Raw genomic sequence first — 26,253 nt, forward strand, 5'->3', positions numbered from 1 at the left:
TCCACTGAAAGACTTATTATTACACTAAGGTAAACTATCTTTTTTTTTGTGCACATTAGTAGCATATTTTCCCCATTAATGAAGTCCAAGCTGTGCTCATTTGTCCGGTCTTCTCCAATGGGTCAAATGAGTGCAGCTGCCTTGACTGATTGCAGTCCCAGCCTCTCAGCAAGCCGCTCTTTGCATCCTCACAGCTCAGTGCTCCAATGAGCGTGGAGGAGAAGAGCAGGAGAGCTGCTGAGTGTCAGCAGCTCTCAGCTCATGGAGGGGAGAGAAGAGAGCCATTAACGATGTTTGATCATTCAGTTCTTTGTGAAGAAGCGGCAGTGGACAGATTTAGCATCGCTCCGATGCTGCATCCACCTAGGTAAGTATTTTTATAACAAAAAAACATATCATGGAATAAATATGAAATAAATTAACACACAAACATACCATACATTTTGAAAACTCAAACATTTTTTTAATATTTCGAAAACAGTATTTTTTGGAAAATAGCAGTACAACAGTAGCGGCATAATTTTTTTACATTTTTTATCAGTAAAACGGTCAAGCGTAAATTACTTTTCAAACATAGTATCCAACCTACCAGCAATTACAAACTAGCTGGGTTGTTGGAAGGCCTTGGGGAAGGTGTGGGTGGAATCTCAACTGTTGCTTCATGAGTAGCCATTTATAGGGGTTGGTAATGATAGGGGATGGGGGCATTGCCTTGATTTATGGCATTACCATAATTGTCGGTGTATGGCCTGAAGCGAGGGGTATAGTAGGGGTGAGTTCTGGGTGGCGGAGGGTTAGGGAAATCATAGAAGGGTCCTGATGGGGGTGGTGGTCCAAACATTGGTGAGGGGGCAGTGGCTGGCTGATTCACCATATTAGCCTCCAGGAGGTCAATGATTGCTTTTTTAGCGTGGCCTTGACGCTCCTGCGGAACTCTCTTTATCATTCCTGCCACCACGATGCCAAATCCACTTTCTTCACTCTCCAGGGATTCAAGTTTCTCATGCATTGTCTCCATTAGGGAGGCAAACTGATCCATATTTTGAGAATGTCTGCCCACTATGGGTCTGCCCAATCTCGCACTTTGTTCAGGGATAGGCCTAGCTGGCTGCTCAACTTGTTGATGCCCGACCTCTGGCAGATTGACCTCTGGAACCTGGGAAGAAGACTCTCCAATCTCGGTCTCCTGAGTGGTTTGGATTTGATTAGGTGAATCAGCCAAAGGCTGAAAATGTGCCCCTCCTTCTACAGCGCATGCGGCCTCTCCACCTGCCTGCTGTGCTTGACGTTGGTCCTCCAAACTTGATTGTGTTCTGCATTAAAGGGGTTGTAAAGGTAAAAATTTTATAGGTTAAAATCAATGTCCGTTAGGTACTAATACTCATTCATGTTCTTACTTTTATATATATTCTTTCTATATATCACAAAATCTACCTTCAATAACATGCCCCTGCCTTCCTCTGTTGTCTCTGCCTTTATTTCCGGGTTTGCGGTGCACGTTCATGACAGGCACGGCGTAATAAAAAAACTACAATTCCCATCAGGCTTGGAGGCTTAGCGGCATAGCGCGTGCACACTGTCTTTGTTTTTAATTTCACTTGGCTACCGAGAACGAGCAAAGTTCTCGTGTAAAAACGCCCCCAGTTAACACCCATTCCTACCCACACAGACCATAAGTTAACGCCCATCTCCACACACCGCCCCCAGTTAACACCCATTCCAGCCTCCAGCAATAGAAACAAAAGCAGCATGGTAAAACCTTACCATGTCTGCTTTTGTCTGTGGTCACAATACATGTGTGTGTGTGTGTATATATATATATATATATATATATATATATATATATATATATATATATATATATATATATATATATATATATATATATATATATATATTTTTTTTTTATTATTATTATTATACATGATTTATATAGTGATATTACAATTTATGCAGCGCTTTGATATATATATATATATATATATATATATATATATCAATTACACACACACACTTTTTTTTCTGGATTTCCTTTTATTTTTAAAAAACTCATACTATAAATTTTTTTAATGAAATAAATGTAAACTTTATTGGAATAAATCATCGTATCTTCTGTTATTATTACAGTATAATTACATTTTTTGATTACATATGAAAAAAAAAAAAAATATATATATATATATATATATATATATATATATATATATATATATAATATAGCAAAGCGCTGCATAAATTGTAATCGCTATATAAATCGTGTATAATAATAATAGTATATATATATATTATAACCCTAAATAGTTTAACCACTTCAATACCGGGCACTTAAACACCTTCCTGCCCAGACCAATTTTGAGCTTTCAGCGCTGTCGCAATTTGAGTGACAATTGCGCGGTCATGCTACACTGTACCCAAATCAAATTTTTATCATTTTTTTCCCACAAATAGAGCTTTCTTTTGGTGGTATTTATTTGATCACCTCTGCGGTTTTTATTTTTTGCTAAACAAATAAAAAAATACCGAAAAAAATCGTTTTTTTTTTGTTTGTTTCAAAACTTTGTAAATAAGTTTACTCCCTCACTGATGGGGTTACACTGATGGGCAATAATAAGACGGCACTGATGGGCGACACTGATGGGCACTGATAGGTGGCACATATTGGCACTGATAGCTGGCACGGATTGGCATGGATGGGCGGCACAGATGGGTATGGGTAGGCGGCACAGATGGACATGGATGGGCACTGATAAGCGGCATTGTATTATAATATACTGTACTAATGGATGCCAAACAATAATGCATGCCAATCAGTGATGCCCATTGTGGGCACTGATTGGCATCCATTGTGGCACTGACTGGAATCCCTAGTGGTCTAGGGTGGCATACCTTGTCCTGGGCATCCCTGGTGGTCCAGTGTGGGCATCCTCGGGGGGGGGGGGGGGGGGGGGGCTGCGCTGATAATCGATCAGCACAGACCCTCCTGTTAGAGGAGCAGCCGATCGGCTCTCCTCTACTCACGTCTGACAGACACGAGTGAGGAAAAGCCAATCACCGGCTCTTCCTATTTACACTGTGATCAGCCATGATTGGACACGGCTGATCACATGCTAAAGAGTCTCTGGAGACTCTTTACCGAGATCGTAGTTGCGGTGTGTCAGACTGATACCCCGCAACCATGATTGCCGCGCGCAGCGGCTCAAAATCCTGATCACTTAATATGACGTCTGGTCAGCATTTTGAAACCACTTTGCCACCGTCATTTTGTTATAGGGCGGGTGGCAAGTGGTTAAAACTATTACAGTTTACTATTACAAACTATTTAGTGTTATAATATATATAAAATTATAAAAAAATATAATAAATTATATATATATACACACACACACACACACACACACACACACACATAAATATGACAGGGGGACATGGTTTTAGTGTTGGGAGGTATGACAGAGGTATAAGGAATTTAAAAATCTTCCTCTTTCCTCATCAGATCCCCCCAGATTCTCTCTTCACTCCCCGATTCTTCACCTCTGAGTTGGTAGATCGGGGAGTGTCAATTCTGACACAGATCTCCAGTGAAGAGCTCAGATCGCAGCTTAATAAACTGGCCGTTAATGTGACAGTGTATGGGGATTCTCCATGTGCGTAGATAATCGGTGGGAGAACATATTCAAACACTTCTACCCCGATTACCTCAGGTTCATAAACTGTTTATGGGTTGTGATCAGCGGAGATCCTCTGGATCACCTCTGATCACTGCTTCTTAAATGGACACCTAAGAGAGGTATGGACTCCAGAGAGAGAGAGATATCATTTTGCCCCCCTGTACAAATCATTAGTAAGACCTCATCTGGAATATGCCGTTCAGTTTTGTGCACAAGTTCTCAAAAAGGATATCGGGGAACTGGAGAAAGTGCAGAGAAGGGCAACCAAACTGATAAGAGGCATGGAGGAGCTCAGCTATGAGGAAAGATTAGAGGAACTGAATTCACTCTTTAGAAGAGTAGAATAAGGGGGGATATGATCAACATGTTCAAATATATAAGGGGTCCATACAGTGAACTTGGTGTAGAGTTATTCTCTGTAGGGTCAACCCAGAGGACACGGGGGCACTCTTTACGTGTAGAGGAAAAGAGTTTTCATCTTCAAATATGGAAAGGTTTCTTCACAGTAAGAGCGGAGAGGAGGTGGAATATACTCCCACCAGAGGTGGTTATGGCTGGCTCAGTAGATTGCTTTAAAAAAAGGCCTGGATACTTTACTGAATGTACATAATATATCGAGGTCCTAACATTTATAGGTAAAGTTGATCCATGGAAAATCCGATTGCCTCTCTGTGATGAGGAATGAAATCTTTTCTCCTGCTATAGCAAAAAGGAGCATGCTCTTCTTCTGGGTTTTTTTTTTATTTTGCCTTCCTCTGGATCAACTGTGGTTATAAAATTGTGTATATTATAAGATTTTTTTAAATTATATTTATTTGTTGTTTCTAATATTGAACTGGATGGACTTGTGTCTTTTTTCAACCGGACTATGTAACTATGAATGGATGGAGATGGGAGACAAGAGATAGAGTGATGCATATCCAAGACATGGGAGGGAGGGATGGACATGAGAGAGATGTGACTAGAGAGAAGTGTGTATAATAAATAGGGCAGAGGGATGGATGAGCAGACATCGGGATGGAGGGATGGATGAGCAGACATTGGGATGGAGGGATAGACATGAGAGAGATGTGACGGAGAGAAGTGTGTATAATAGGGCAGAGGGATGGATGAGCAGACATCGGGAAGGAGGGATGGATGAGCAGACATTGGGATGGAGGGATGGATGAACAGACATTGCGATGGAGGGATGGATGAGCAGACATTGGGATGGAGAGACGGATGAGCCGACATTGGGAAGGAGGGACGGATGAGCAGACATTGGGATGGAGGGACGGATGAGCAGACATTGGGATGGAGGGACGGATGAGCAGACATTGGGATGGAGGGAGGGATGAGCAGACATTGGGATGGACATGAGAGAGATGTGATGGAGAAAAGTGTGTATAATAGGGCAGAGGGATGGATGAGCAGACATTGGGATGGAGGGATGGATGAGCAGACATTGGGATGGAGGGATGGATGAGCAGACTTTGGGATGGAGGGATGGATGAGCAGACTTTGGGATGGAGGGATGGATGAGCAGACATTGGGATGGAGGGATGAATGAACAGACATTGGGATGGAGGGATGGATGAGCAGACATTGGGATGGAGGGATGGATGAGCAGACATTGGGATGGAGGGATGGATGAGCAGACATTGGGATGGAGGGATGGATGAGCAGACATTGGGATGGAGGGATGGATGAGCAGACATTGGGATGGATGAGCAGACATTGGGATGGAGGGATGGATGAGCAGACATATGGAGAGATGGACATGAGAGAGATGTGACGGAGAGAAGTGTGTATAATAGGGCAGAGGGATGGATGAGCAGACATTGGGATGGATGAGCAGACATTGGGATGGAGGGATGGATGAGCAGACATTGGGATGGAGGGATGGATGAACAGACATTGGGAAGGAGGGATGGATGAGCAGACATTGGGATGGAGGGATGGATGAGCAGACATTGGGATGGAGGGACGGATGAGCAGACATTGGGATGGAGGGATGGATGAGCAGACATTGGGATGGAGGGATGGATGAACAGACATTGGGAAGGAGGGATGGATGAGCAGACATTGGGATGGAGGGATGGATGAGCAGACATTGGGATGGAGGGACGGATGAGCAGACATTGGGATGGAGGGAGGGATGAGCAGACATTGGGATGGAGGGAGGGATGAGCAGACATTGGGATGGACATGAGAGAGATGTGACGGAGAGAAGTGTGTATAATAGGGCAGAGGGATGGATGAGCAGACATTGGGATGGAGGGATGGATGAGCAGACTTTGGGATGGAGGGATGGATGAGCAGACTTTGGGATGGAGGGATGGATGCGCAGACATTGGGATGGAGGGATGGATGAGCAGACATTGGGATGGAGGGATGAATGAACAGACATTGGGATGGAGGGATGGATGAGCCGACATTGGGATGGAGGGATGGATGAGCCGACATTGGGATGGAGGGATGGATGAGCCGACATTGGGATGGAGGGATGGATGAGCCGACATTGGGATGGAGGGATGGATGAGCAGACATAGGGATGGATGAGCAGACATAAGGATGGACATGATGGAGATGTGACGGAGAGAAGTGTGTATAATAGGGCAGAGGGATGGATGAGCAGACATTGGGATGGAGGGATGGATGAGCAGACATTGGGATGGATGAGCAGACATAGGGATGGAGGGATGGACATGAGAGAGATGTGACGGAGAGAAATGTGTATAATAGGGCAGAGGGATGGATGAGCAGACATTGGGAAGGAGGGATGGATGAGCAGACATTGGGATGGAGGGATGGATGAGCAGATATTGGGATGGAGGGATGGATGAGCAGACATTGGGATGAATGGATGGACATGACAGATGTGACGGAGAGAAGTGTTTATAATAAATAGGGCAGAGGGATGGATGAGCAGACATAGGGATGGAGGAGCAGACTTTGGGATGGAGGGATGGATGAGCAGACATTGGGATGGAGGAGCAGACTTTGGGATGGAGGAGCAGACTTTGGGATGGATGAGCAGACTTTGGGATGGAGGGATGGATGAGCAGACTTTGGGATGGAGGGATGGATGAGCAGACTTTGGGATGGAGGGATGGATGAGCAGACATTGGGATGGAGGGATGGATGAGCAGACATTGGGATGGATGAGCAGACATTGGGATGGAGGGATGGATGAGCAGACATTGGGATGGATGAGCAGACATTGGGATGGAGGGATGAATGAGCAGACATTGGGATGGATGAGCAGACATTGGGATGGATGAGCAGACATTGGGATGGAGGGATGGATGAGCAGACATTGGGATGGATGAGCAGACATTGGGATGGAGGGATGAATGAGCAGACATTGGGATGGATGAGCAGACATTGGGATGGAGGGATGGATGAGCAGACATTGGGATGAATGAGCAGACATAGGGATGGAGGGATGGATGAGCAGACATATGGAGGGATGGACATGAGAGAGATGTGACGGAGAGAAGTGTGTATAATAAATAGGGCAGAGGGATGGATGAGCAGACATAGGGATGGAGGGATGGATGAGCAGACATAGGGATGGAGGGATGGATGAGCAGACATCGGGAAGGAGGGATGGATGAGCAGACATTGGGATGGAGGGATGGATGAGCAGACATATGGAGGGATGGACATGAGAGAGATGTGACGGAGAGAAGTGTGTATAATAGGGCAGAGGGATGGATGAGCAGACATTGGGAAGGAGGGATGGATGAGCAGACATTGGGATGGAGGGATGGATGAGCAGACATTGGGATGGAGGGATGGATGAGCAAACATTGGGATGGAGGGATGGATGAGCAGACATATGGAGGGATAGACATGAGAGAGATGTGACGGAGAGAAGTGTGTATAAAAAATAGGGCAGAGGGATGGATGAGCAGACATAGGGATGGAGGAGCAGACTTTGGGATGGAGGGATGGATGAGCAGACTTTGGGATGGAGGGATGGATGAGCAGACTTTGGGATGGAGGGATGGATGAGCAGACATTGGGATGGAGGGATGGATGAGCAGACATTGGGATGGATGAGCAGACATTGGGATGGAGGGATGAATGAGCAGACATTGGGATGGATGAGCAGACATTGGGATGGAGGGATGAATGAGCAGACATTGGAATGGATGAGCAGACATTGGGATGGAGGGATGGATGAGCAGACATTGGGATGGAGGGATGAATGAGCAGACATTGGGATGGAGGGATGGATGAGCAGACATAGGGATGGATGAGCAGACATTGGGATGGATGAGCAGACATTGGGATAGAGGGATGAATGAGCAGACATTGGGATGGAGGGATGGATGAGCCGACATTGGGATGGAGGGATGGATGAGCAGACATAAGGATGAAAGGATGGACATGACAGATGTGACGGAGAGAAGTGTGTATAATAGGGCAGAGGGATGGATGAGCAGACATCGGGATGGAGGGATGGATGAGCAGACATCGGGAAGGAGGGATGGATGAGCAGACATCGGGATGGAGGGATGGATGAGCAGACATTGGGATGGAGGGATGGATGAGCAGACATTGGGATGGATGAGCAGACATTGGGATGGAGGGATAGATGAGCAGACATTGGGATGGAGGGATGGATGAGCAGACATTGGGATGGAGGGATAGATGAGCAGACATTGGGATGGAGGGATGGATGAGCAGACATAAGGATGAAAGGATGGACATGACAGATGTGACGGAGAGAAGTGTGTATAATAAATAGGGCAGAGGGATGGATGAGCAGACATAGGGATGGATGAGCAGACATTGGGATGGAGGGATGGATGAGCAGACATTGGGATGGAGGGATGGACATGAGAGAGATGTGATGGAGACAAGTGTGAATAAATAGGGCAGAGGGATGGATGAGCAGACATCGGGATGGATGAGCAGACATCGGGATGGCGGGATGGATGAGCAGACATTGGGATGGAGGGATGGATGAGCAGACATATGGAGGGATAGACATGAGAGAGATGTGACGGAGAGAAGTGTGTATAATAGGGCAGAGGGATGGATGAGCAGACATAGGGATGGACATGAGAAAGATGTGACGGAGAGAAGTGTGTATAATAAATAGGGCAGAGGGATGGATGAGCAGACATTGGGAAGGAGGGATGGATGAGCAGACATTGGGATGGAGGGATGGATGAGCAGACATTGAGATGGATGAGCAGACATTGGGATGGATGAGCAGACATTGGGATGGAGGGATGGATGAGCAGACATAGAGATGGAGGGATGGATGAGCAGACATAGGGATGGACATGAGAGAGATGTGACGGAGAGAAGTGTTTATAATAGGGCAGAGGGATGGATGAGCAGACATCGGGATGGAGGGATGGATGAGCAGACATTGGGATGGAGGGATGGATGAGCAGACATCGGGATGGAGGGATGGGTGAGCAGACATCGGGATGGATGAGCAGACATCGGGATGGAGGGATGGATGAGCAGACATCGGGATGGAGGGATGGATGAGCAGACATTGGGATGGAGATGACAGAGATGTGACGGAGAGAAGTGTGTATAATAAATAGGGCAGAAGGATGGATGAGCAGACATAGGGATGGATGAGCAGACATCGGGATGGATGAGCAGACATTGGGAAGGAGGGATGGATGAGCAGACATTGGGATGGAGGGATGGATGAGCAGACATTGGGATGGAGGGATGGACATGACAGAGATGTGATGGAGAGAAGTGTATATAATAGGGCAGAGGGATGGATGAGCAGACATTGGGATGGATGAGCAGACATCGGGAAGGAGGAATGGATGAGCAGACATTGGGATGAAAGGATGGACATGACAGATGTGACGGAGAGAAGTGTGTATAATAGGGCAGAGGGATGGATGAGCAGACATTGGGATGGAGGGATGGATGAGCAGACATTGGGATGGAGGGATGGATGAGCAGACATTGGGATGGAGGGATGGATGAGCAGACATTAGGATGGAGGGATGGACATGACCGAGATGTGATGGAGAGAAGTGTATATAATAGGGCAGAGGGATGGATGAGCGGGCAGAGGGATGGATGAGCGGGCAGAGGGATGGATGAGCAGACATCGGGATGGATGAGCAGACATCGGGAAGGAGGGATGGATGAGCAGACATTGGGATGAAAGGATGGACATGACAGATGTGACGGAGAGAAGTGTGTATAATAGGGCAGAGGGATGGATGAGCAGACATTGGGATGGAGGGATGGATGAGCAGACATTGGGATGGAGGGATGGACACGAGAGAGATGTGATGGAGAGAAGTGTGTATAATAAGGTGGAGGGATGGATGAGCAGACATAGGGATGGAGGGATGGATGAGCAGACATTGGGATGGAGGGATGGATGAGCAGACATATGGAGGGATGGACATGAGAGAGATGTGATGGAGAGAAGTGTCTATAATAGGGCAGAGGGATGGATGAACAGACATAGGGATGGAGGGATGGACATGACGGAGAGAAGTGTGTGTAATAGGGCAGAGGGATGGATGAGCAGACATTGGGATGGAGGGATGGATGAGCAGACATTGGGAAGGAGGGATGGATGAGCAGACATTGGGATGGAGGGATGGATGAGCAGACATCGGGATGGAGGGATGGATGAGCAGACATATGGAGGGATGGACATGAGAGAGATGTGACGGAGAGAAGTGTGTATAATAGGGCAGAGGGATGGATGAGCAGACATAGGGATGGAGGGATGGACATGAGAGAGATGTGACGGAGAGAAGTGTGTATAATAAATAGGGCAGAGGGATGGATGAGCAGACATTGGGATGGAGGGATGGATGAGCAGACATTGGGATGGAGGGATGGATGAGCAGACATTGGGATGGAGGGATGGATGAGCAGACATTGGGATGGAGGGATGGACATGAGAGAGATGTGAAGCTGGGATTCATGTAATAATATTACAGCCTAGGCAATGTGGTGGGGGGGGGAGGGGGGCATTTTTGTTGATATTGTGTATGAGGAGGAGACACAGTACACGATTGCTGGTTCATGAATACAGTGAAGGAAACCATCTACATAAACTTTATATTGCAAATTGACAGTAATTAAATAGTCCCCTATAATATTTGGTTACACATGACCTTGTTGGTTAATATAAAGTTTAGAGGCTGCAGCTGTTTTCTTATCTTAGACTTTAGTTTAGAAGATCTTCCGTTTATGATTCCTAGTCTGCAGACTGCTAGGGGGCGGAGTTAAGGCGGGGCTGTGTAGATCAGTGCAGAATCCTAATAAGGAATAGAAGGAGGGGCTGCATCACTGTAGACACACCCACAAACCACCAGCCCCTGTGTCTCTCTGTTACGCACAGAGCGTCTCCACGCAGGGCTGTAGTACTAGCCTGGGGGCGAGCACGACTCCTCACCACCACAACAACGGCTCCAGACACAGTGAGAAGCACCAGGAAGTACTACAGGAAGTGAAGATTTTGAAGAGGGACCAGTGACAATTGGAGAGGAATAGAAGGAACAGGTAAGTGAAAAAAATCCGCCTCAGCTTAGAAGAAGATAATAAGCTAATAAAAAAAATTACTTTACAACCCCTTTAAACATAGAATACAATTATTACAACCTTCTACAACTGTATAGTATCACTTTACAAAAATGAAAGATGTCATCTTACTCTCCAAGTTCCATGAATGGCCTCACAAACTCCATCTCATCTGCATGTACATAGGATACAACCCTTTTGGAACCAGATCCACTTCTGGACTCTTGTATTTTTCTTAAGTACTGCTTATAACAGTCCCTTAAACCCTTCCAGCATGTTTGTAAAGTTATCACTGCAAAATATAAACAGGAACATAATTATTTATTTTGTATTTCAGATACCTGGCAACCGGTCATTCTTTAATAAACCTACATTATGAGTTCATGGTGGGCAGGTCGACTATCAGCTATATCATCCGAGAAACCGGCAAAATGTTATGGGACGCGCTTAACACCATAGTGATGAAGAGGCCGACACCTGAGAATTGGCGTGATATTGCAAATCTATTTTGGAGTAAGTGCAATTTCCCCAATTTCATTGGAGCTATCGATGGGAAGCATGTGCGTGTAATTAAGCCTGTTGGTAGCGGAAGTATGTACTTCAATTACAAAAAATATTGCTCCTTTGTACTGCTCGCCGTTGCTGATTCCAACTACTGTTTCACATATATATATAGATATAGGATCCTATGGAAGTACCTGCGATGCACGGACTTTTGCTAATTCATCCTTTGGTCAAAGACTACGGGAGAATCTACTCGATCTTCCGGAAAAGTGTCCTCTTCCTGGTACAACTGAACCCGTGCTATCCTATGTGTTTAGCGGATGAGGCCTTTGCGTTGGGTGAACACATGAGGCCTTACTCTAGTAGGAACCTGACGACTCCGAAAAGGGTTTTCAACTAGGGCAAGAAGGGTGGTTGTGTGCAGTTTTGGAATTCTAGCCAATAAATGGCGCTTCCTACATACAACAATAGGCTTCAATATCGAAAATGCTATAACTGCAGTGAAAGCAGCATGCGTGCTGCACAATTTTGTCAAAGTACGGGACGGATATTGTTTTGAGGATTCTCTCATGCACGAAATGGAAAGTGCACACATCAGTGCTACGAGGGGATCCAGTGATGGTGCCACTGGGCACGATCAATTTAACTCTTATTTTAATTCACCAGCTGGTGAAATACCGTGGCAAATGGACGCCATTTCATAATTTACTTCATTAAAAAAAAATTTCCAACTGTTTAGTTTTCCTATCCAATATCTTTTGTTTGATATTTGAGTTACTGATGTTAACATGTGATAATATTGATTGTTGTTTTGTTATGTAAAGTGGCCTGCTATGTTATTTGACACTTCCGTTATTGTGTTCAATAAGTTTTGGATGTTAAAATTTTGTTGTACTTATTTTAGCTGTGGTTATATTGTTCAATCATTATCTAAATAAAATTACCATAGAGCTACACATCGGTGACAGACTTCACAAGGTTTCTCCATACTCTTGCCCTCAAGTTATTATTGAAACACTGCTTTTTTGATGAAGGAACATTGGGCAATACAGTTCAGGCACCATTAGTACTTAGTGTATGGGGTGGTCTACTGTTGCTGTCATTGGATCTACTGTTGCTGTCATTGGATCTACTGTTGCTGTCATTGGATCTACTGTTGCTGTCATTGGATCCACTGTTGCTGTCAGTTGCAACATGACCTGTCACAAGTGCCAGGGGACCTGCCACGAGTGCCATGTAACGTGACCTGCCACGAGTGCCATGTAACGTGACCTGCCACGAGTGCCATGTAACGTGACCTGCCACGAGTGCCATGTAACGTGACCTGCCACAAGTTGGTATTGAAACACTGCTTTTTTTGAAGCAGGAACGTGGGGAATACAGTTCAGACACCCGTTAGTACAGAGTCAGTGCATCTACTGTTGATGTCAGTGGATCTATTGTTGCTGGGGTGTTATATTTTTGATAAGAGGGGGATCTAGGGGGAGGAACCAAGGGATGGTGCGAAAGGTGGAGTTTATGCACCGATTCTCTGTGCAAAAGAAGACCTATATGGAACTACAACAATCATGCATAGTCAAGGACAACAGACATATAATAAAAGGTTAAACTTACATTTGTCAGAGCGGTCGGCCTGCGACAATACATCCCAATCCTCATAGGACAGGCGGCAGATCTCCAGCCAGGCATTGTCCCTCTTCTGCTGGTCTTTGTAGTTTGTGTCGGTTTTGTCATAGAGACATGTTCTCTCCCTGATGTATCTTATCAGAGATTCACTATCCACAGCCTCTCTTATATTGACTACCCTGGCTCTGCTAGACATTGTATTCTTCTGTATACACGGATCAACAGAGACAACGTACAAAACGAAAGTAATCTCTGTGTTTGGGAAGGAGGGGCTGCCTGCAGTGGGGGCTGGGTAAATTCCTTTCTACTTCCTGTAAAGTTGCCTGCAATATGAACATGGATCCGACTTGCAGACGACTTCCATTGAAATCAATGGGTACAAGTCGCCTAGAAGTCGTTTTGAAGTAGTACAGGAACCTTTTTTGAAGTCGGAGCGACTGCTGTAGTGTACATTAACCACTTTCAGACCGGACCATTTTGCTGGTCAATGACCAGAGGTCTTTTTACAATTTGGCACTGCGCTGCTTTAACTGGTAATTGCGCGGTCATGCAATGTTGTACCCAAACAAAATTTGCATCCTTTTCTTCCCACAAATAGAGCTTTCTTTTGATGGTATTTGATTGCCTCTGCGATTTTTATTTTTTGCGATATAAACGTAAAAAGACCGCAAATTTTGAAAAAAAATGATATTTTCTACTTTTTGTTATTAGAAAAATCCAATAAACTCAATTTTAGTCATACATTTAGGCCAAAATGTATTCAGCCACATGTCTTTGGTAAAAAAAAAGTCAATAACTGTATATTTATTGGTTTGCGCAAAAGTTGTCACATCTACAAACTAAGGTAAGTTTTCTGGAATTTACGCAGCTTTTAGTTTACGACTGCCTATCTCATTTCTTGAGGTGCTAAAATGGCAGGGCAGTACAAAACCCCCCCAAATGACCCCATTTTGGAAGGTAGACCCCCTAAGGAAATTGATAAGTGGCATGTTGAGCCCATTGAATATTTTATTTTTTTGCCTCAAGCGATTGAATAATGACAAAAAAATATATATATTTTTTTTTTTTACACAAAGTTGTCACTAAATGATATATTGCTCACGCATGCTATGGGCATATGTGAAATGATACCCCAAAATAAATTCTGCTGCTTCTCCTGAGTACGGGGATACCACATGTGTGGGACTTTTTGGGAGCCTAGCAGCGTACGGGGCCCCGAAAACCAAGCACCGCCTTCAGGTTTTCTAAGGGCGTTACAGTTTTGAAGGCCATAAAATGCCAAGATGGCACAACCCCCCCCCCCCCAAATGACCCCATTTTGGAAAGTAGACACCCCTAAATTTAGGGGTACACTAGTGAGACTAGGTAATAAATGGCGGGTGCCCTGAAACTATAAAAAAATAACTAACCAGCGTCACCTGTAACAGTTATATGGTGATCACTGGTGAAAGGGTTAACTAGGGGGCAATCAGGGGGCTTTATGCGGTAGTATATGGGGGTCCCTGGCGCTATAAAAAGCTGCGGCGAACCTAAATGCCTACCTGCCTAACTAGCGTCACCTGTGACACTAATACAGCGATCAGAAAAACGATCGCTTATTAGGCTGGGTTCACACTGGAGCGATGCAGGAACGCCACAAATCCGCGGCGGGTTCCCGCATCGCATGCCTCCCGGCGGCAGTTCACACTGCCCTATGCGAACTGCTGGGAGTGTCAGTGAAATGTTAATGACACCCCCAGATCAGTTCGCAAATCGCAGTGCGATCTGCAAACTCGGATCGCATGGTGTGAACACCCATGCGATCCGATTCTGCTGCGGGCCAAAAAAAGGGTCCCGTGCGAATTTGCGGCGGGTGCGACACGAATTCAGCCATACTATCTGTATGGCTGAACTCGAATCGCACAGAGATCGGATGTGATTTGCACTGCAGTGCGGTGCGAATCACATTCGTTCTCATAAACTGCTGCAATGTGAACCCAGCCTTAGTGACACTGGCGACGGGGGGTGATCACGGGGTTAAACCTTTATTGGGGGGGTTAGGGGGGTACATTAGAACTAAAGGGGGCTAACCCTAACTGCCCTAACAGTTATTACAGTCACAAATGACACCAATGCAAAAAAAATAAAAAATGACATTGGTGTCACTGTGACTGGGGGGCAGGGGTAATTGGGGGGGTGATCGGGGGAGTGTGAGTGTGCCTGGCATGTTCTACTGTGTAGTGTCGTGTTGGTGCAACTCACCGATCCTCTCTCCTCGGTGCCGGAACGAAAAATACCGACACGGAGGAGAGATTACATCACTTCCTCTCCTGTGTTTACATTACAGGAGAGGAAGTGATGTCACGGAGCATTTTCATTCGTCGGGCGCGATCGCGAGGGGGTGGCCATGAATGAATGGCGCCCCCTCATCCCGGATCGCTCCCGAACGAATACCGACCGCCGCAGGCACCGGGGGGGGCCCGCTCGGGCCCCCCACTCGCGGGAAGGCAGGGACGTACAGGTACGCCCATATGCCTGCCCGTGCCATTCTGTCGACGTATATCGTCGTGCGGCGGTCGGCAAGTGGTTAAGACAGCTCCATTAACTAACATTGATTTTCTCAACAGTGCGACTTGAGGCGACCTGAAGTCGGATCTGAGTTACCTCGGTGTGAACCGACTTTGAATAGTCAGTTAATTTAATCTAATTAGAGCCAGAATATTCCATTCAGACTGCCCACATTTGTCAATTAACCCCAAACATTCAAAATTACTGTGAAGACGCTCAGCTTTTCATTTACAGATGTTTTCATTCACAGACCATGCACATACATGGATTTTGGTGGGGTCCCCTCCCCCAGTCACACCTCACACTTCAGGATTCCCTGTTGCTTTGCCATGGTTTTTGCCACCTCTGCTCCCGTGGGAGAGAATTGTCCGCAGCTTCGCCTTGGCATCCACCGCCGCACGCCACGTTCATTGTTGACCTATAAGTATGGGTGAATGTTCCATCATTCCCCCGGCTCCATCTTATGTATGATCAGTTTACTCACTGTTTACCTTTTAATTTGGTTTCAAATTACTTTTATTATTTTCAAAACATACATCATATTACAACAATCAAACATACATTTTCCATTCTCCCCTCCCCCCTCTCCCCCTCCCCCTCCCCTCTCCCCCCCTCCCCTCTCCCTCCCCCCCTCCCCTCCCCCCTCCTCTCCCCCCTCCTCTCCTCCCTCTCTCCCCTCCCTCCTCTCCCCCCTCTCTCCCCTCTCTCCCCCCCTCCCCTCTCCCCCCCCCTCCCTCCTCTCCTCCCCCCTCCCTCCTCTCCTCCCTCTCTCTCCTCCCTCCTCTCCCCCCTCTCTCCTCTCCCCCTCTCTCCCCTCCCCCCTCTCTCCCCTCCCTCCTCTCCCCCCTCTCTCATCTCCCCCCTCCTCCCCCCCTCTCCTCCCTCCCTCCTCTCCTCCCTCCCTCCTCTCCTCCCTCTCTCCCCTCCCTCCCCTCCTCCCTCTCTCCCCTCCCTCCCCTCCCCCCTCTCCCCTCCCTCCTCTCCCCTCCCTCCCCCTCTCCCCTCCCTCTTTCCCCTCCCCCCTCCCTCCCCTCCTCTCCCTCCCCCTCCCCTCTCCCTCCCCCTCCCCTCTCCCTCCCCCCTCCCCTCTCTCTCCCCCTCCCCTCTCCCTCCCCCTCCCTCTCCCTCCTCCCTCTCCCTCAGTTCAGTGACCTCAGCGCCGGATAGTCAGAATAACAGCCGCCATGTAATCGGCAGGAGTGGACCGGGCATCCCAGCTTAGGATGTATCCGACCATGTGGAGCTGGAAGTAGCTGCAAAGAGGACAAAGTAGACTGGGATCGGCTTTCTGTGGCAATCATGGACTGGACTCATCCAGGACTTTCCTGAACTGATGCGGGAGGACTGCAGGAGTCAAGATAGGCAGGTGAGGCCTGGGGCTTCCAGCATCCACATAACCACAATGTCTTTCAGTGGGGCATTGGTCAGTTCATTATGGGAAAGCACATTTAATACAATCAGGAACCAGAAAGTAAGAGGCAGCTCATATTCCCAAAATAAAGAACAAACTCCAAGCAAGTTAATAAATGTTTCTTTTAAAAGTTCATGGACTGTGTGCTGATGTGAATTTGTGCAGGGGTGGAAGAACGGTTGCAGTTAACAGAAAGGTATGAACACACCCGGCAGCTCCCAAGGGAGTAGTGCGCTACACATACAATATAAGAATATCAAAAGATACTTATCATACATGGTTTCATCGGCTGGTTCTGGATGATAAAAGGGGTCTGGGCCACATGGAGTTTAGGCCCAAGCCATCAGTCAGAGCAAGGTCCCAAGATGGCAGAGAGACAACCTCATGGCAAGGCTGTGCAGCGAAGAGACCAAGCTCTCTGAAACAATCCTTTTTTACAAAACTCACTCGTTCAAACTCCCCCCATTGCCAGTCCCATTTGCTTAGGACCAATCAGTGTTCACATAACAATACTCCTTTATATTACTAACTGTCCTTCCATACTTGGCTCCTGGGGACAGTATTGCAGTCCATGCACCCTGGGCCATCTTTATCATCAATCTATTTGAAGCTTCTTGCACACCAGGTGGGCTGAAGAGAAGTCATTTTGCTATGCAGATTCTGTTTGGGGCCACATTCATCTGTACCTTTTTAAAACTGTGGGACTGCAAGTGTCAGTATTGGCCGATCTCGGTTGTAAAAACAGATGTGTAGAAACTTTAGAAATATAACATTAATTCATGTTGAATTCCAACAAAGAGCTTTAGGTTGTAGTTCAGGAAACACCGTCTCTCTGCATTTTCTCCTGTGAGCTCCTCTTCGTGTCATAGATGATTCCAATCTCATTGAATACTCTTTCACTGAGAACAGAAGAGGCAGGTGGACAGAGAGATTTTCTTGCCAGTGGGGCAAGGTGGCACAGGCAGGATACATTCTATTTCCAGCATTCAAGTGGCAGACCAGTCTGTCTGTCTATCAGTGGCTCACGGAGGTATGTTTCCAACTGCTCAGAGATGGAGTGCTCATCACTCTCTTCAGCAGGAGTTCCATGAGCCCCCAAAATGTTTGCATACATTTTCTTAAGACCACCAGAGGGACGGGGTTCCTCCTCCTCTTCTACCCTTGTCCTTGGTCTCCGCTGGTGGCTCTTTTTTGTTGCTTGGACACAATAGTGTGTACTTCTTGCAGCCAAGTTTTTGCTTTGCTCGGTGTGTCCCCTGCAAATGCATTACCCTTGTACCAAGGAAGAATCAGTGTTGCCAGCACCAAACATTTGGTATCCTCCATCTTTGAAAATTGTCTCTCCAAGCTTTGCCACTTGGTTTCCCTAAGTGTATTTATTCCCCTTGTGGTGTGACCCTCTGCCTAAAGAGAGGAGTACAAGAGGGTACAGAGAGGTGGCTGTGGAGAAGGGGCGTTATGGGGTACACTACAGAGAGGTGGCTGTGGAGGAGGGGCGTTATGGGTTACACTACAGAGAGGTGGCTGTGGAGGAGGGGCGTTATGGGGTACACTACAGAGAGGTGGCTGTGGAGGAGGGAGGTACGCAGAGAGGTGCAGAACAAAGAAGAACTCTGGTTCAAAAAAGATGCCACTCCAAGACCCAATTGCAATCTAATGGTCACATAAATGTATATGGGACAGGTGCGTACACCTTCAATGACTTGGAATGCTATCTATTGTTCAATAGGCGCGTGAGAGCCAGTGCCACCATGGTCACTGGACCAATACTGCTGGTTGTGCTGCAAGGACAGAAAGGTTAAAAAAATATGCAAATTGGATGGACCAGATGGCTGTGAGTGGCAGATCTACACACACTCTATTCGGAATGTAGCTAGAGCAAGCATATCGGAGAATTGGCTGTGGAGGAAGGGGGTGCACTACAGAAAGGTGGCTGTAAAGTGTCTATAGATGACTTTTTTTTTCAATTTTTAGTTTGTTTATATACCTCTTTAAGACGAGTGCTGCACGTGACTCGCCGGCTGCCACCTCTCTTCTCCTCATCTGACAAGTGCACCGGGAGGAGGAGAGAGGCGGTGAGTGACGAGTCTCCTGAGCGCTGAGTGGCACTCTTATGAGGTCAGAGCTGTATTTCTGATATTTTTTATTTTTTTTATAAATTCTTTATTTTTTCATCTTTTCTTTCCATAGATTTCACATTACATTTCGTTATACATCTACAACTTCTTTAACAGCTATAACAGTCTTATAATATTTCAATCCATACCTCAATTCCACGTCATCCTCCCCCCTCCCTCACCCTTCCCTCCCAGAAAAATAAATAAATAAATATACAAAAAAATAAAAAATAAAAAAATGTTTGAATTTTCACTATAATCCCCCCCCCTCACTCCCCCCCCCCCCCCCACCACCACCCGCCTGCTCTATCATATTTCGAAATGTTTTACATCATACTTTCTCTATAATTTAGATGTGGAGCCCAGATCTTCTGATATTTCTCATCTTGATCTCTCATTGTCATTGTTAAATTTTCCATTTGTTGGATTTCTGCAATTCTCTGAAACCACTGTGCTCTAGCTGGAGGGTTGCTTTTTTTCCACAGAACCGGGATACATGCCCTTGCTGCTATCAATAAATGTCTCAGCAAAGAATTTTTGAATCTTTCTATTGCCATTGGGATGTCCAGCAGCAGAAAAGTTGCTGGTTTATCTCCCAGGTCAATTCCTGTAATCCTTACAATAGTATCGGCTACCATCTCCCAGAACACTCTAATTTTTGGACATTCCCAAAATATATGTAATAATGTTCCCTCTGCTCCATGACATCTCCAACATGTCTCTGATATCTGGGGGTAAATTTGATGTAACACTTTTGGTGTTCTATACCACCTAGTAAGGATCTTGTATCCCCCCTTCTTGATATCTGCTTGCCATCGAGGCCTTTTGATTAAACAACAACATCTTATCCTTTTGTTCTGGGGAAAACGTAGTCCCTAAATCTCTTTCCCAAGCTTGTAAAAAGGGCAAATCTTGTGGAGTCTCCTGTTCTATTAACATACTATAAAAATAAGACATCAAATGTCTCAGTTCCTCTCCTTTCAAACAGATCTCTTCAAACTCAGTCAATGCCCTTATTTCTACGTATACCTTTGATTTAGATCTAATAAAGGCTTCTAATTGCCTCATTCTGAAAGGGTCTAGTCCTAATGTCATTCCTTTTTCAATATCTTTTTTAGTCATTAACCGATTGCCTACCGAGAAATGACAAATTCTACTCATACCTCTATCTTGTATTGTTTTAAACTTTGGATCTGTCATTCCCGGTAGAAATGCTGGGGTACCAAGGATAGGAAGGAGCGGACTGGGAATTCTTGAAATAGATGTTTTCCTGAATACTCTTAGTTATTCGTAATGTCTCCCCTAGTATTGGATGTTTTCTCAATCCCATTGGTATTTCTGTATCTGGAATCCACACTAATCCTTCCAATGGGATATCTGTCGCTGCTTGTTCTGTCTGTATCCACGGTTTTTCGTTTTTAAGCCTACACCATTCCACTACTCTAGTTAAGTGTGAAGCCTCCTGGTATTTTATTGGATCTGGAAGTCCTATCCCTCCTTTTCCTTTGGGGAGTACTAAAATATCTCGACGTACTCTTGCTGGCTTCCCAGCCCAGATGAACTTCATAAATCTTGATCTAAGATCCTTAAACAAACTTGAAGGGATCTTAATTGGTATAGTTTGAATTATGTATAACAGTCTGGGCATCACATTCATCTTAATAATATTGGTTCTCCCGAACCATGTAAAAATCTCTTTGTCCCATTTTTGAAGATCACTTTTGATCTGTCTTACCAGTGGGATATAGTTAAGTTCGAACAGTTCATTTAGATTTTTTGACATTTTTGTTCCTAAGTAACTTATATATGAATTCGTCCATCTAAAATCAAATTGCGTGGACACTGCTTGCAACTGAGGCGAATCCATCTCTACTCCCATTGCCTCCGATTTTCCATAATTTATTCTAAAGTTGGATATTTTCCCATATTCTCGTAGCTCCATTAGTAAAGATGGGAGAGATGTAATTGGGGACGTTACAAAAAAGATCAAATCATCTGCATAAGCTGCCAACTTCTGATCTTCATTTTTTATTTTTACCCCCCTGATATCCACATTGGCACGTATTTTCCTTAAAAAAGGTTCTATTGTCAAAATGAATATCAGGGGTGAGAGGGGACATCCCTGGCGTGTTCCATTTAAAATGGAGAATGGCTCTGATAATCTGTCATTCACTTTCACCCTAGCACTTGGTTTTGAATATAAGTTTAGGATCCATCTCAGCATCCCCTCCCCCAGGCCTATATGTTGTAGTACTGCTTTTAAGAATACCCAATCCACCCGATCAAACGCTTTTTCTGCATCTGCAGATACTATCACCATTGACTTATGCAATTTTTGTACCAGGTAAATTGTGTTCACCACTCGTTGCGTATTTTCTCTTCCTTCTCTCCCTGGGACGAATCCCACTTGATCAGGGTGTATTAGTTCCGGTATCAAATTTATCAATCTCATGGCTAATATTTTTGTGAACAATTTAAGGTCCACGTTCAACAACGAAATAGGTCGGTAGCTGGGACACTGAGAGGGATCCTTTCCTTCTTTCGGTATTACTGTTATATGCGCCAGTAACGTTTCTGTTGGAATTTGCTTCCCTTCCCGTATTGAATTATAGGCTTCCACGAATCTCGGAGCCAGTTTCTCTGCGAACATTCTATAATATGACAAAGTAAATCCATCTGGACCTGGTGATTTACCTAATTTCAATATTTTTAATGCTTTTGCAACTTCCTCTAGAGTGATTGGTACATCTATTTCTCTGGCCATTTCCTCCTGATATTTTTTATAATAAAACAGAGGACAGTCAGAAGTCTCAGGACACTTATCCACACTCATCTCCGCAGGCCGGGTATAGTGTAGCTGCCGCACTGCTGTGTTAATCGGCCAATGCTGATTTCTTAAAAAAAAGGCCAAATATCGGCCGATAGATCAGTCAACCTCTAGTTTAGTGGCCCCCGCAGGAATGCTATCTGCATAAAGGGGTCCTTGAGAGGAAAGGAAGCCCCCCTCTTCCTCCTGCTGTTCTGCCTCAAATACCCTGTCCAAGATTCCATGAAGTGTGTGTTCCAGCAGGAAGACTAGAGGGACAGTGTCAGGCCGCGTACACACGGGCGGACTGTTCGCCCAACCTTGTTCGGCAAACAGTTTCATCAAACAGTCCGCTCAAAATTTGCATGAGCGGACTTGCCCACACACGAGCGGACTGTTTGACGAACAAGGTTGGGCAAACAGTTCGCTCAACTTTTGAAATGAACGGACTCGCCCACGTAAGGAGGAGGCAAATCCGCCCATTTCGAGCGCGTGTACAGGTAGGCGGGGCCCGCGAAGGAGACGTCGCGGGCTCCGCCGCCTGGAATGGGCTTAAAGGGGAACCCCAACGCCGAAAAAAATCGGCGTGGGGGTTCCCCCCAAGTCCACACCAGACCCTTGTCCGGGCACGCTACCCGGCCGGCCAGGAAAGGGGGGCGAGCGAGCGCGCCCCCCCTCCTGAGCCGTACCAGGCCGCGTGCCCTCAACATGGGGGGTGCCTTGGGGAAGGGGGGGCCGCGCGGCCCCCCCACCCCAAAGCACCTTGTCCCCATGTTGATGAGGACAAGGGCCTCTTCCCGACAACCCTGGCCGTTGGTTGTCGGGGTCTGCGGGCGGGGGGCTTATCGGAATCCGGGAGCCCCCTTTAAGAAGGGGGCCCCCGGATACCGGCCCCCCACCCTATGTGAATGAGTATGGGGTACAATGTACCCCTACCCATTCACCTGTGAACTAAAGTACAATAAAAAACACAACACAGAGAAAAAATATTTTATTGCACAGCTCCGGGGGTCTTCTCGCCGGACTCCTCCGCTATGTGTGTGTAGCTCTTTTGCTAGCGGAGGAGTCCGGCTTTCTTCCTCCCCGCCGCCGGCCTCTTCTCCCGACTTCGGGGGTCTTGTCCCCCTCTTCGGTTCTTCTGCCGGGCCACCGCGCCTGGTCCGGTGGCCCGGTCTTCTGTCGCCGTCTTCCGTTCTTCTGTCGCCGCCTTCGGTTCTTCTGCCGGGCCACCGCGCCTTCTTGTAGCTCTTTTACAGGCGGTGGCCCGGTCTTCTGTCGCCGCCGCCGCCTTCCGTTCTTCTTCTTCTTGTTCTTCTTCTTCTTCTCCTGGAAATGTTGACTCGACGATCTCTCCGGCCGGAATGCCAGAGCCGCGCTGTGCGGTCACTTATATAGTGACAATGGGGCGGTGTCACATGGTATATGTCACATGGGTTGGTCACATGGTGACCCCGCCCCCTTACGATGTCATAGTCCCCATGTGACATCAACCCATGTGACCAACCCATGTGACATATACCATGTGACACCGCCCCATTGTCACTATATAAGTGGCAGCGGAGCATGTCCCTGGCATTCCGGCCGGAGAGCTCGTCGAGTCAACATCTCCAGGAGAAGAAGAAGAACAAGAAGAAGAACAAGAACGGAAGGCGGCGGCGACAGAAGACCGGGCCACCGCCTGTAAAAGAGCTACAAGAAGGCGCGGTGGCCCGGCAGAAGAACCGAAGGCGGCGACAGAAGAACGGAAGACGGCGACAGAAGACCGGGCCACCGGACCAGGCGCGGTGGCCCGGCAGAAGAACCGAAGAGGGGGACAAGACCCCCGAAGTCGGGAGAAGAGGCCGGCGGCGGGGAGGAAGAAAGCCGGACTCCTCCGCTAGCAAAAGAGCTACACACACATAGCGGAGGAGTCCGGCGAGAAGACCCCCGGCTGTGCAATAAAATATTTTTTCTCTGTGTTGTGTTTTTTATTGTACTTTAGTTCACAGGTGAATGGGTAGGGGTACATTGTACCCCATACTCATTCACATAGGGTGGGGGGCCGGTATCCGGGGGCCCCCTTCTTAAAGGGGGCTCCCGGATTCCGATAAGCCCCCCGCCCGCAGACCCCGACAACCAACGGCCAGGGTTGTCGGGAAGAGGCCCTTGTCCTCATCAACATGGGGACAAGGTGCTTTGGGGTGGGGGGGCCGCGCGGCCCCCCCTTCCCCAAGGCACCCCCCATGTTGAGGGCACGCGGCCTGGTACGGCTCGGGAGGGGGGGCGCGCTCGCTCGCCCCCCTTTCCTGGCCGGCCGGGTAGCGTGCTCGGACAAGGGTCTGGTGTGGACTTGGGGGGAACCCCCACGCCGATTTTTTTCGGCGTTGGGGTTCCCCTTTAAGCCCATTCCAGGCGGCGGAGCCCGCGACGTCTCCTTCGCGGGCCCCGCCTACCTGTACACGCGCTCGAAATGGGCGGACTTTCCGAGCGGGAACAGTCCGCTCATTTCGAAAGTACAGCGGACAAGCCCACACACGGGCGGACTGTTCGCTCAAACACAGTTTCAGCGGACAGTTTTTCGGAATTTCCGAAAGACTTTGTCCGTCCAACTGTCCGCTGAAACTGTCCGCTGAAAGCCCACACACGGGCGGACTGTCCGCCCAAACACTGTTCAGCGGACAAGGTTGGGCGAACAGTCCGCCCGTGTGTACGCGGCCTCACTGATGCACACATTGCTGCGGTTCACCATCCTTGTGGCCTCCTCAAATGGTGACAGGACAGTGCATGTGTCCTTTATCAGCAGCCACTGCCATGGTGAAAAGAAGCCAAACTCCCCTGATCCTGTCCTTGTGCCATGCTCACAGACGTACTCATTGTTGACCCTCTGCTGCGTGTTCAGCCGCTGCAGTATTGCCAATGTTGAGTTCCACCTGGTGGGCATGTCAAACACGTGGTGGCTGGTGGGCAGTTTGAAATTCCCCTTGAATGTAAGCCAGATGAATACTGGCAATGTATGACCACATACTTTTCTGGCCTGCCTTAGAAGATCTTTTAAACCTGGGTACCTGTTCAAGAAACGCAGCAGCAGCAAATTCAGGGCATGTGCCAAGCATGGGTCAAGTGTCCCTGTCAGAGGATGGAGAGAAGGTTGGTGCTATGGTCACATACAGCCATTCCTGGCGCAAGCTGCCCTGGTACCAACCACCTCTGAGTCTCCCCCTGCAGAGCCGACAGAATCACTGCCCCGGTGTGGCTCCTGTCCCCTAGACAGCAACTGAAGCACCGCATGTCATATTTTAGCCTGACTACTTGTGTAGCCCCTTGCACGCTTAGGGAGCACTGCTCGTTCAGAGGACAATTCAGCAGAAGAGGCCGTAGAGGAAGAAGAGGAGGAGGGGGTGGAGCAGATAGATGTGGCTGAATCACCACCAGCTTTTTGGAGGCGTGGTGGCGGAACAAGCTCCAACACTGAACCCTGTCTTGCATCCTTCCCAGCTGCCAGCAGAGTTATTCAGTGCACCGTGAGGGATCATTTTATGTCCCTGACCATGCCTGCTGGACCATGTGTCAGTAATAATGTGAACCTTGCTGCTGACCGCCCTGTCCAACGAGGCCAAAACATTGCCTTCCACATGATGGTACAGAACTGGAATGTGAAAATACATTTCTTTTTGAAACCTACCACTGTGCTACAGCACATTCTGCAAATTCACGAAAGGGGTCAGAGTTTACCAGATGAAAAGGCAGCAGTAGTAGCGCTAACAATTTGGCCAAGCTAGCATTTAGAAGCTGAGAATGTGGATGGCTGGGACAGTGTGTATATATATATATATATATATATATATATATATATATATATATATATATATATATATATATATATATCATTTTTTTTTTTTTACAGTTCACGGTTCAGCAACTGAGTTAGTGAAATTTGCCTTGTGAAATCAAAGGTAGCGTACTGCTAGCAGATTGGGTGCGAGTTCCTGTGGCACCCATTGCTATACCATCATCCCTCTCAGTGGAGGTTTTTCAGAAGACTTGTATAGTAGGGGGTAGAAATTCCAAATGAGC

General features: G+C 47.1%; 1 protein-coding gene across 1 annotated transcript; it reads right to left on the reverse strand.

Annotated features, from left to right (window-relative positions):
• Nucleotides 1-437: 437 nt before the first annotated feature.
• Nucleotides 438-13,515, reverse strand: LOC143995858 (uncharacterized). The gene is made up of 3 exons (XM_077490586.1): nt 13,308-13,515; nt 11,322-11,481; nt 438-1,313 (listed from the first exon to the last, which is right to left on the reverse strand). Exons 1-3 carry the CDS (start codon nt 13,513-13,515, stop codon nt 674-676), a joined length of 1,008 nt encoding a protein of 335 aa, XP_077346712.1. The 3' UTR covers nt 438-673.
• Nucleotides 13,516-26,253: the final 12,738 nt, after the last annotated feature.

The sequence above is a fragment of the Lithobates pipiens genome, unplaced genomic scaffold (assembly GCF_037356315.1).
Source record: "Lithobates pipiens isolate NorthernLeopardFrog02 unplaced genomic scaffold, aLitPip1_a1.2 Scaffold_19, whole genome shotgun sequence".
NCBI classification, from domain to species: domain Eukaryota; kingdom Metazoa; phylum Chordata; class Amphibia; order Anura; family Ranidae; genus Lithobates; species Lithobates pipiens.

Bases quoted from the DNA above. Each gene is read 5' to 3' on its own strand.
- LOC143995858 (XM_077490586.1), bottom strand. From the start codon at position 13,515: ATGTCTAGCAGAGCCAGGGTAGTCAATATAAGAGAGGCTGTGGATAGT. The intron at 11,482-13,307 runs GTAAGTTTAACC...TATATTTTGCAG, and splicing joins GGCCGACCGCTCTGACAAAT to TGATAACTTTACAAACATGC. The intron at 1,314-11,321 runs GTAAGATGACAT...CCTTTAATGCAG, and splicing joins CCATTCATGGAACTTGGAGA to AACACAATCAAGTTTGGAGG.